The following is a 13,062-nucleotide window of genomic DNA, read 5'->3' on the forward strand; positions in this document are numbered from 1 at the left end:
CTTCTCTTCCTCTCTTCTTTCCTCCCCCTCTCTCTAAAAAATAAAATATTTTTAAAAGAAGGTATTCATACCCTATAATAGTAATTCTCTTCCTGGGTATTTATATCCTAGAATTAATGCATGTGGGAATTATGGTACATGAACAAGAATGTTCATAGTAGCATTGTTCATAATGTCTCCAAAATGAAAATAATACAAATATCCATGAGCAAAGTTATCCATATTTATTGCCTCCTTTTTCTTACATCCACCTTTTTCCTTTATGTCTTATAACCAAGATTTATCTTCATGAAATAAGCTCTCTCTCAGGCAATTAATGACTACCCCCATCTTATTTAGTGTTTTCTTTTTATCTTGGTATATTCTTGCAATATGATCTTTGTCTTTATGATCTTATCTATCTATATATCTTCCCCAACCATATCTGTGCAAATAATTTTTAAGTATCTCTAGCATAAGTTTCTTTTCTGAGATGGGTTGAAAATTTATTTCCAGGCTTCATAATGAAATTGCAAATTTATGGTTGCCAAAATTGAAAGGACCCACAAGGATGACTGATAATTCCTTTGGCAAATTAATAGCTGTCTTCCATTCTCATTCATCTCAAAGCATTAATCCAAATTTTTGTGACTAGTCTTCTAAAAAGTTATCTTTCCCACCTTTACTTGCCTGTTTTCTCAACAATAGATCTTTACTCCAACTACTGAATATCTCACTTTGTTTCCAAAAATTACCTTGTTTTATTATACTTACTTGCTTCCTTATTTTTACTTTTTCCTTTACTGGTAACTTCTTTAATTGATAGAACTAATGGCTTCTTTTCAACTATCATCCTACTCCTATTTCTCCAATATTTATAGATTTTAACATCTTGAAAGTTTATTCTTTTTTTCCTTCCCTTATAGCTACTCTCTTGATTTTCCTCTTTTGTCTCTAACAGTTTCTTAAAGAGAAGAAGACAACAGTATGAAAGTTAACAGGAGAAAGGGCTTGGGGGAAGATAAAGAGTGTAAAGGGGTTCAGATATACATGTGGTGACAGGAGACTAGACTTTGGGTGGTGGGCACACAGTGCAGTTGACAGATGAATGTTACAGAATTGTGCGCTTGAGGCTTACATACTGTTGTTAACCAGTATCACCCCCCGAAACTTAATTTTTAAAAAAGAGAGGAAGATGAATAACTTATTTTTCAAACTCAAATACTTTTGAAAGTGTAAAAATGTGCTATATAATAATTGAGCCAGGATAGTAGATATAAATTCAGATTATTCAAGGAAAAATAGGATTATGTTCATCCTATTTAGATGTTTTCCCCAATTCTTTTTCTTCTATAGCCCCTTAATACGGATATCACCTAGAATTTTCAACCATTATCTTCATTCTTTTACATAGCCTCTTTGGGTCATCTGAAACATTTGCATGACTGCGGCGACCACCTCCATTGATAATTTCCAGAGTATATATCCAGTCCCTAACTCCTTCGTAAGCTGCAGTCTCATGTTTCTAATAGCTCATTGGGTGTCTTCAGACTATTAACTCAAAAGGATATACCCCAAAATTTAAACCTATCTTTCCTCTCAAATATCGTAGTGTTTTGTTTACATTCATACACAGAGAGCGAAAGAGATGTGTAGTATATGTATGTGTATGTGAATCTGGAAATACATATATCACATATGCATACAAACCTTGTGTAGGCATTTTATTAGGTACTGGACACACAATAGTACCTAAAACACAGTTGCATCATTATAATAGTGCATTCTAGAAAGTGAGCTAGACATTGATCCATCTGCCACACATACACTGTAGTATAAGTGTGATAATTGCTATGAAGTAGAGGGACATGATGTCATGTGAAATATAATAGAGGCATTTGATCTTCTTTCTAATCATGGCCTTTTAGGCATAAGTGGCAACATATAGCTCTTCTAAATCAGACTACCTTAATTACTTTAGAATGTTTATCACAATTTGGTACTCAAAATACTGGCAGATGGAGCCATTTTTCTTTTCAGAATTTGTATTGCTTTTCATCCTAATTATGGGGATATTTTTCATAAATTATGTAAACTGTCAAGCCTTGAAATAGTGGCAGTACCATTGGCATTGAGGATGTTGGTACAGAAAGTAAATGAAAGAGCTTCTTTGGAAATAGGACAATATTAAGTCCTTTGTGAGAAAGACAGGGTACATAAAACCAGGAGCACCTTTCTAATCACAAAGTCTGGCTGTTGCTTCCTTTTTACTTAGTGAGTGATATTTGAATGTTAATTACATGTTTATTTTATCAAATGTTTTACTCCTCTTGTGCACGAAACATGAAAGTGTTCAAGTTCTCGCTTTGAGATTAGAAGACCCACACCATCAGTACTAGCCCAGAACGTGAACTAAATCATGCATAGCCCCAAATAATAAATTTTATAGTTGACATAAATATTAATGACTTGAAAAATAAATAATTCACATGATTTGTCTTCTGTTTGTATATTTTTAGAATAGTGATACTCAATTACATCAGTCTTTATAGTGTTGATAGGTATAGTAGTAACAATAATAGCCAACATTTATTAAGTATTTACTATTTGGAAATGCTAGATAATTTACATACATTATCATATGTGACCCTCAGCGGTCATCCGTTGAGGTAGATTCTATCATTATCTTCATTTTTTAGATAAAGGAAATGGCAATTGGAAAAGTATATTCATCACTGTTCCAGTAGAAGTCATAGCATACTTAAATGGATAATTAAGAAGAGCTTAATAAAGGACTATGGTATTTACAAAGGTCTGGGCAGATTTTAGGGACAGCAACCTGATGTAATGCAGTGCCCTGAGACTAGTAATAGTGGAAGAAACCATTGGTACTCCTAGTCTTAGTGGGGCAAAGGGAAAAGAGGCTGTTAGAATCTAGAAAAGAGTTGTAAGTATGTGACATCTGACACGAGCTGTGATCCTAGCCAACTTATGATGACCTGGTAGAGAAGAAACCAGGGAAATAAATATCAGACCTTACTTTCATCCAACCCTTCAGTTTCTTGACAGTGCCTCCCTTTAGCTGAACCCAACTGGAAGGCAGAGAGCTCAAGTTAGCTTGTTGATTCTATCTATGCAGGTCAGCTTGGAGCAGAGAGGCTGAAGGATAGAAATGAATCTGAAAAGAAATGGAAAATATCTAGGAAACACATAACTATTAAATGAAAGCCAGTATATGCATACCAACTACTTTACTCCTAAACACATTTACATTAAACCACAATTACATTGTGGTTGGAATTTGTCATTAAAAAGTTTAATAAAATATTGTTTGGCCAGGGAAAATATTTTAAACCTGAAGGCTTCTATTCTAGCCCAAATCATTGAATGCATTCTAACAGTACATGAGACAAAATACATGAGCACTGTACAGCAAAAAATACCATGCTCCCCACAAAAATATTCGGTGCAGGTATTGAGTTTACATACTATTGGTAATTTCAGAATATTAAGCCATGCTTATCCCCCTTGTTCAGATTCCAGAATCCATTATTTCTCGTGGCGTTCAGGTGCTCCCACGAGATACAGCTTCCCTCAGCACTACTCCTTCGGAATCGCCTCGTGCTCAGGCCACATCTCGCCTTTCTACAGCTTCCTGCCCAACACCAAAAGTAAGTACAGTTCCTTAGCACCATAGTCTACTATGTGAATCTGGAAAAACTAACCAATATTTTCCTCTGCTTGTCAAGGTCGGATTGCATGAATGATAGTACAGTGAAAGATTAATGGACTGTAAAATAGTTACCATCCATTGTTTCACAAATTGTCATATTAGGCCAACATTAGAACAATGAAAGTTGCATAAAAATGTCTACTCCTACATCATCACAGCTACAGGTATCACTCTCTGTAGATACTGTTTCTTTGTTGTAGACTCGTTATCTTCTTAGCATACTCAGCAGTATAGATGTGGAATTACATGCTTACACAGAAGATTAATGCATTTCTGGCCAATAAATAATAAGATTAACAAGGTAAAATACTGTCACCGATGGAATTTTTTTAACTTATCCAGGCTGGGGTAGCTCCCTGCTCTAGTATCATTCCGAATTTGTTCAAACATATTCAACTTGGAATGTCGCTGCCTAATATTTGGAAACAAATCTAAATTAATTAGAAAGAAAGTTTTAATGCCAACCTTTGGGGGAAGGAAGAAGTATCTTAGTATTTGTTTTTTGTCATTTTCCCAAGTACTGAATTATATATGGGGAAAATAAGGATTAGACATTCGCTGCCTATTTTCGTGTATGTGATAAATTAAGTAAAAAACTTAATTATAGCTGTTACTGCTATCTCTTGGAATGTCTCTGCCCTGGTTAAGATAGTCATTTGTGCCATTAAGTTTTCTATGGGGTGTCAAAAGGCTAACAGTAAAATTTCTTTTTTTACTTAATAAGATATGGTGTTAGATATCGGGCTGTACACTAAATTTATTCTAGAGACCTTCAGGTAATTTTTCAAATGGTGACTTTTTTCTCTGTCATCAAATTTAATGACTTACATAGCTATCTTCCTCAATTTGAACTTTTCTGAATGTATCAGTGTTATAACTGGATTTAACTAGAAGTAACATCAAGCAGTGCTTTTACCGTCTCATGTGGTACAGCCTTCACAGCAAAGTCTTCAGAGCATTAGTGTTGTATATCATTGTCTTTAGACTTATACCAAAAATTACTGGTATTTATTATAGTTTTAAAAAATTGAAGTTTTATATCTTTAGTGAAGAAAATTTGTAAAAACGTTCCAGACATAAAATGTATGTCAGTACCATTCAGATGCCAGTCAGCTACACCCTCAACTGAATGAAAACACTGAGTTCTCAAGACAAATTGGATAGATGACTCTCATTCATGTCTTCTAAATTGCTAAAACAAAATAATTTATTGACTGCATTAAATTTAATTGTACAAGCTGTACTCATTTATCAAGTCTGGGAAATAATTAAAGCTGAAAGGTCAGTATTAATGGTTAGCTATTCACCAAATATTAAGACCTAAATCTTGGGAATACAGAATTATCCAAGACAAAGTATTTTTCCCCTTAACAGTATCCTGTGAACATGAATATTTTAAGCATAATTTAATTATACTTAGTACTTGGGCCTTTTTAATAAAACTTTGTAATTACATTTTAATTACAAAGGGAATATTAAATCCACTTTTAAAAATGACTTGGTATTTCCAAATTTACTTAAGTGAAACTCCCCCCCAAAAAATCTTGATATTTATCGCAAAGCTTTAGGAGAGCAGGTAGCTTCTCTTGACATTTTTTTCTTTAGTTAGCACTTAGATGTTCAAACTGACAATAAATTAAAATAAAGCATAGTATTTAAATATCTTTTTTCCTAAGAATTTTTTCATATTTTTAACTAGGAATAAGAATCTGTTCTTTTTAGGTAACTTTTTACCAGCACCGGAAGGTGTACCTCAAAGATAAAATTATTGCTTTGTTGTAATTTTAAAATTAAACTGTTAAGGCTGAATCAGAATACTAGTATAATAAAAAAACTAGCTTAAATATTGATATTTTTACTTGTTTTTTTATTGTTTTATTGTTGCTCAATTACAGCTGTCCCAGTTTTCCCCCCACTGCTCTCCTTGCCTTTTCACCCCACTACTCTTGCTCCCTCAGTCACTCTCGAGCCTGTTGTCTATCTCCATGGGTCCTTTATACATGTTTATTGACTAGACCCTTCCCCTTCTTTCCCCCATTATCTTTCTCCTGCCTCCCATCGGGTCACTGTCAGCTTGTTTCTTATTTCCATGTCTTTGGTTCTATTTTGCTCATTTGTTTGTTTTGTTCATTAGGTTCCACTTATAGGTGAGATCATATGGTATTTGTCTTTGGCCACCTGGCTTATTTCACTTACCATAATATTGACTTTTCAAAGAACTAACAAAAGTCAAATTTATCTTTTTATTAAATGTCTCAAATTATAAGACTTCCTGATTGAATCTAAATTAGATGCTCTTGATATGTGCTTTTATGTCAGTGACATAATTTCTGCTGCCTTCATGGAGTTTACAGTTTAGTTGATGGTATATTAAAATAAATAGGTAGATAAACATAAATAATTCTATTAATTATAATTTCACAATAACTTAATAATTATACATTGAAATTCATGCAAGAAGAAATGAAAAAGTCGTAGTGATAGAAAATAATAGGAGGGAACTGAACACTAGCTAGAGACAAACTGTGTAACCAGGGACAGATGGAAGAAGCCACATCACCACAGTGGGCCTGGTAGGGAGTGTGTAAGAGGTGTGCGAGGGCAGTCTAGGCTCCCATGGGTGGCAGCTGAAGTGTAAAAGAGATATTTTGGCAGCTAGAGCTTTCCCCCTAAACGTGTGCGGTCTAATCTCCAAGCTGGTCTCCCCAGCCTACAGCACCAGAGCTGGGAAAGGAACTCAAATAATATATAGTTGTGAAAACCAGTGAGGTTTCTGTCCACCAGGGAGAGATGGCTAGAGACACAGAGAGCCTTGTAAACAGCCAATGCAAAAAATTTCATGTGTAGCCATTTACCCTGGGCTCTGGAAGAGGGAGGGCAGAGTAGACTAGAGATGCTAAGGAGAGTCTGGGGTTGGTGGCTCTAGGGAGAGAACCAAAGAAACAGCCACCAAGATACCAGACTCATCCCCCATACTACAGGAATAATTTTTCTAAGACAGAGCACTCCCCTCCAAATGGCATCAGCCTGAAGGGATGAAATAGCCCTGACCTCAGGATGCTCTGCCCAACCCTGTGGAGTTTAATCGAGGATGCTGAGTATAGCTTAAAGCTATATCACTGATTAGTTAACAACTAAGGTGGATCTTGGGGGGCTTTGAGACTTCAGCTGACACTCCCCCTGGCTTGGTGCTGGTTGAAGCCAGCCTTGGTGTGCAGCCTGGTTCTTTTGCATACACCCATGCCTAGCAGAGGAAACCACAGCTCTGGATCGCCGATAGCTCCAAACAGATTGACCAGGGCCAGTCACAAGCAGCACCTGACAAAGGCCTACCCCAGAATCTTTGCAGATCTACCTAATACATAGAAACAAATATAAAGAAGGAGCCAAAATGGGTAGATAATGAGACAGATCCCAAATGAAAGGACAAAAGAATTCTCCAGAAGAAGAACTAGATGAAATGTAGGCAAGCAATTTGTCAGATAGAGAATTTAGAGTAATGATTACAAGGATACTCAACAGCATGAAAAAAGACATAGGAACAATAAACAAGGATCAGTCAGAGATAAAGAATGCAATATTTGAAATAAATAATACACTGAAAGGAATAAACCATACATTAGATGATAAAGAGGATTGAATCAATCATTTGGTAGACAAAGTAGGAAAAAAAAAACCCAAGCAGAACAGCAAAAAGAAAAAAGAATTTTTTTTAAATGAGGAGAACTTAAGAAACATTTTGGTCAATATGAAACATAATAGCATCCACATCATGGGAATACCAGAAGGAGAAGAGAGTGAGCAAGAGGTCAAGAACCTATGTGAAGAAATAATGACCAAAAACTTCCCTAATTAACACAAGTCTGGGAAGCTGAGTCCCAAACAAGTTGGACCCCAAGAGGTCTATACAGAGACATATCATAATTAAATTGACAAAGCTTAAAGACAAGGAAAAAAATCCTAATGCCATAAGAGAAAACAAAGTAGTTATATACAAAAGACCATCAATTAGACTGTCATGTTATTTCTTAACAGAAACATTTTAGGCCAGAAGGCAGTGGTGTGAAATATTCTAGGTGATGAAGAGCAAACACCTACAACCAAGGCTACTTTACCCAGCAAGGCTATCATTTAAAATCAAAGGAGAAATAAGGGGTTTCCCAAGCAAGAAAGATCTAAAGGAGTTTGTTAACACCAAACCAGTACTGCAACAAATGTTAAAGGACTTGCTAGTAGGAGGGGAAGGAGAACAGGAAAATAGTCTATCAATAAAATAGCACTAAACATCTGTCAATAATCACCTTAAATGTAAATGGCTTAAATGCTTCAACTGAAACACATAGGGCAGGTGAAAGGATAAGAAAACACGACCCACCCTGGCTGGTGCGGCCCAGTAGTTGACTGCTGACCTATGTGAATCAAAGGGTCACCACTTCAATTCCCAGTCAAGGCACATGCCTGGCTTACAGGCAAGGTCCCCAGTAGGGGGCATGCAAGAGGCAACTACACATTGATGTTTCTTTCCCTCTCTTCCTCCCTTTCTACCCTTGTCTAAAATAAATAAATAAAATCTTTAAAAATAAAAGAAAACAATATCCTTATATAGGAGTTCTGGCCAGATGGACACTTAGGTAGAAACAGTTTGCCTCCTCACACAGCCAAAAGAAGGAAACTACCAATTTAAAAACAAAAAGCAGAATTGCCAGGAAATTCAACTGTATGGAAGTCCAACAACCAAGGAGTTAAAGAAGAAACATTCACCCAAAATGTTTCTGGCCAGAAACTGATAGGAGGGGTGAGACAGGCAGCCGGGTCAGAGAAGACTCATGGCAAGGCATCAGCTGGCAGACCAGGCAGTCTCATATTTGCGTGCAGATAAACTAAGAGGAACAACTGGGGAACAATACAGACCATACAACACAGGGTTCTAGGACCAGTTAAAGCCTCAGAACCTCTAGCTTTAAAAACCTGAGGGGATTATGGAGGCAGCAGGAACTGCCAGTCTCTTGAAAGCAGGGCAAAAGCCAAGCAAACAACATTGTTCCCTCTCTAACCCCTACCCCACATACAGCACCACAATGCAGCCAAGTGAGACTTAGGTATGCAGACCCACCCTGGTGAATACCTAAGGCTCTATCCTGAACAAGGTAACAAATAAGACAAAGAAATATGGCCCAAATAAAAGAACATATTAAAATTCTAGAAAAAGAACTAAGCAACGAGGAGATAGACACTCCTATTAGACACAGAGTTTAAAACACTGGTAATGAGGATGCTCACAGAAATGAGTGAGTATGACCACAAAATAAAAGAAGAAATGAAGGCTATACAAAGTGAAATGAAGAAAAATATATAGGGAACCAACAGTGAAGAGAAGGAAACTGGGACTTATCAGTGATTTGGAACAAAAGGGAGAAATAAACCTACAGCCAGAACAGAATGAAGAAAGAAGAATTCCAAAAAAAATGAGAAGTTTATAAACCTCTGGGACAACTTTAAATATTCCAACATCTGAATCATAGGGGTGCTGAAAGGAGAAGAGGAAGAGCAAGAAATTGAAAATTTATTTGAAAAAACAATGAAAGAAAATTTCACCAATCTGGTGAAGGAGATAGACATACAAGACCCGAAAGCTCAGAAAGTCCCAAACAAGTTGGACCCAAGGAGGAAATACCAAGACACATCATAATTAAATTGCCAAAGATTAAAGATGAGAGAATCTTAAAAGCAGCAAGAGAAAAGGAGACAGTTGCCTACAAAGGAGGCCCATAAGACTATCAGCTGATTTCTCTAAAGAAACCTTGCCAGCAAGAAGGGGCTGAAAAGAAGTATTCCAAGTCATGAAAGGCAAGGATGTACACCCAAGATTACTCTATCCAGCAAAGCTATCCTTTAGAATGGAAAGGCAGATAGAGTGCTTCCCAGATGAGTTCAAGTTAAAGGAGTTCATCATTACCAAGCCCTTACTATATGAAATGTTACAGTGATTTATCCAAGAAAAAGAAGGTCAAAACTATGGAAATTAAAATGACAACAAACTCACAACTGTCAACAACTGAACCTAAAAAAAACAAAAACAAACTCAAACAACTAGAACGGGAACAGAATCATGGAAATGGAAATGACATGGAGGGTTGTCAGTGGGAAAGGGGAGAAAATGGGGGAACAGGTACAGGAAATAAGAAACAATTGATAGGTACAAAGTAGGATTACAGGCCTATCTCAAAAAAAGAGAGAGAAAAAATCAAGAAAAGTTGAAATAAACCATCTAACTTCACACTTAAAGGAATTTGGACAAAAGCAAATAAACCGCAAAGTGAGTAGAAGGCAATAAATAATAAAGATAAGAGCAGAAATAAGTGAAACAGTACTAAATATTAGTGGATCTAGGCTGTGTCTTTGAAATGATAAAAAAGATTGACAAATCTTTAACCCAACTCATCAAGAAAAAAGAGCAAGGCCCCAAATAATTATAAATAAAATCAGAAATGAAAGAAGAGAAACAACAACTACCACTAAAGAAATTCAAAGGATTTTAGGAAAATATTATGAACAACTATATACCAACAAACTGGACAGCCTGGACAAAATGGATAAATTCCTAGAAATAGACAATCTCCCAAAACTAGACAGATCACACCTAGTGAAATATTGAAGCAGTAATCAGAAAACTCCCAACAAACAAAAGCCCTGTACTGGATGGCTTCACAGGTGAATTTTAACAAACATTCCAAGAAGAACACCTCTCCTTCTGCAACTATTTTATAAAATTCAAGAGGAGGGAAAGCTCCCAAACTCATTTTATGAAGCCAGCATTATCCTGATTCCAAAAGTAAATAAAGATACAACAAAGAAAAAAATTATAGGCCAATATCACTCCTGAACATAGACACTAAAATTCTCAATAAAATATTAGCAAACTGAATGCAGCAATGCATGAAAAAGATTATACACCATGATCAAGTGGGATTTATTCTGGGAATGTGAGGTTGGTACAACATTTGCAACTCAATAAATATGATTCACCACATAAACAAAATGGAGGATAAAAACCACATGATCATATCAGTGGGTGCAGAAAAAGCATTTGATAAAATCCAGCACCCATTTATGATAAAAACTCTCAGCAAAGCGGGATTAAAGGGAACATAATAAAGGCCATATATGACAAACCCACTGCCAGTATCATACTCAATGGGTAAAAACTACAATCATTTTCCTTAAAATTGAGAAAAGACAGGGATGTCCACTTTCACCTCTCTTATCCATCATAGTGCTGGAAGTCCTAACCACAGCAATCAGACAAGAAGAAACAAAAGGCATCCAAACTGGAAAGGAAGAAGTAAAACTGTCTTTACTTTCAGATGACATGATACTGTACGTAGAGGACCCCAAAGATTCCACCAAGAAACTACTAGAACTAATAAATGAACTTAGCAAAGTAGCAGGATACAAAATTAATATTCAGAAGTCAGATGCATTTTTATATGCCAGTAGTGAGCTAACAGGGAAATTAAGAAAGCAGTCCAGGGACTTCCGCCAAGATGGAGAAGTAGGTGGAGGGTCCACCTCGCCTCTGTGAACAACCAAATCTAAGAACAACTATTTTTAACAGCAGTCACAACCAAGCCACACGGAAAATCGACAATACGGAGTCCAAAGGACAACTAGATACTCGGCTGGACCGGTACAAGGAGCGAGGCCAGAAGCAGAGCAGGTTAGCAAGAAAAAATTCCCAGGGCGGTGCACGGGGCGCGCAGGCAACCGAGGGCTGATCGCCAGCGAGCTGGCTGCCGGAGCGCACAGGGAATAGGCGCGGTGGGTCGCTCAGTCGCGCGCATTTACGCGCGCATTTACGTGCGGAGAAACCAGTGAGAAGGGAAACCTGCGCGGTGCAGCAGGCTCGCAAAATTAGGATCGGATAAGCAAGCCCGAGGCGTTTGAGTGACTGGATGCGCTGGGCTAGCGGAGAGGAACGCCATTGCTCCCTCTCTGACCCCGCCCCCACACACAGCGTCACAAACCAGCGACCTGGGTCGCCCCGTCCTGGTAAACAACTAAGGCTTCGCTCCGCTCACTTAACAGCGCGAACAGACCAAAAATGGCTTTAGGACAACTCAGAGCCCCAGAACCGATAGACCTAAGTGATGAAGAAATAGCCAGTCTTTCAGATGCACAGTTCAAAACACTGGTTATAAGGATCCTTACAGAACTGGTTGACTTTAGCCACAAATTAGAGAAACATATGGAAGCTAAATTAATTGAAATGAATGGGGATACAAAAGATTCCAATAGTAATGGAAAGAAAATTGGGACTCAAATCAAGGGAGAGAACCGGACAGAAGAAAAAGATGATCAAGCAGAAAGGAATGAAGAAATAAGAATTCAGAAAAATGAGGAGAGGCTTGGGAACCTCCAGGACATCTTTAAACGTTCCAACATCCGAATTATAGGGGTACCAGAAGGGGGAAAGGCACAACCACCAGTTGAAAAATTATTTGAACAAATAATAAAGGAGAATTTCCCCAAGATGGCAAAGGAAATAGACTTCCGAGAGATCCAGGAAGCTCGGAGAGTCCCGAGGAAGTTGGACCCGGGAAGGAACACACCAAGGCACATCATAATTACATTAGCCAAGATTAAAATGAAGGAGAGAATCCTAGAAGCAGCAAGAGCTAAGGGGACAGTCACCTACAAAGGAGTTCCCATCAGACTGTCAGCTGATTTCTCAAAAGAGACCTTACAGGCAAGAAGGGGCTGGACAGAGGTATTCCAAGTCATGAAATCCAAAGACCTACAACCAAGATTGCTCTACCCAGCAAAACTTTCATTTAGAATGGAAGGACAGATAAAGTGCTTCTCAGATAAGACCAAATTCAAGGAGTTCATCATCACCAAGCCCTTACTATATGAAATGTTAAAGGGACTTACCTAAGAAAAAGAAGATAAAAAAGATGAACAGTGAAAGGACAGCAAACTCACAGTTAGTAAGAACCACACCTAAAACAAAAGCAAACTAAGAGGATAGCTAGATCAGGAGCAGAACCATAGAAATGAAGATCTCATGGAGGGTAAGCAACAGGGGGAGTGGGAGGAGGGGAAGGGGGGAGAAGGTACAGAAAATAAGTAGTATAGACAGTAGATAGAAAATAGATGGGGGGAGGGTAAGAATAGTAGGGGAAATACAGAATCTAAAGAATTTGAGACACATGTTCATGAACTAAAGGGGGGAAATGGTGGGGGAGGGGTATGCAGGGTGGAGGGGAAGGGAGGGGGGAATAGAGCAAATGTAATGGCATAATCAATAAAAAATAAAAAAATAAAAAAAATAAAAAAATAAAAAAATAAAA

The 13,062-nt window shown here is 37.4% G+C and overlaps 1 protein-coding gene across 4 annotated transcripts in view; it reads left to right on the forward strand.

Moving 5' to 3' along the window:
- GPHN (gephyrin) overlaps positions 1-13,062 on the forward strand; it is a 447,008-nt gene that overhangs the window by 260,535 nt on the left and 173,411 nt on the right. For all 4 annotated transcript variants that reach the window (XM_053673316.1, XM_053673315.1, XM_053673317.1 and 1 more), the window contains one exon: positions 3,516-3,650. In XM_053673316.1, the coding sequence (XP_053529291.1) occupies positions 3,516-3,650 (135 nt within the window). The remainder of the gene's footprint in view (positions 1-3,515; positions 3,651-13,062) is intronic.

This window comes from Artibeus jamaicensis, unplaced genomic scaffold, assembly GCF_021234435.1.
Source record: "Artibeus jamaicensis isolate MK-2021 breed Jamaican fruit bat unplaced genomic scaffold, CSHL_Jam_final contig_851, whole genome shotgun sequence".
NCBI classification, from domain to species: Eukaryota; Metazoa; Chordata; class Mammalia; order Chiroptera; family Phyllostomidae; genus Artibeus; species Artibeus jamaicensis.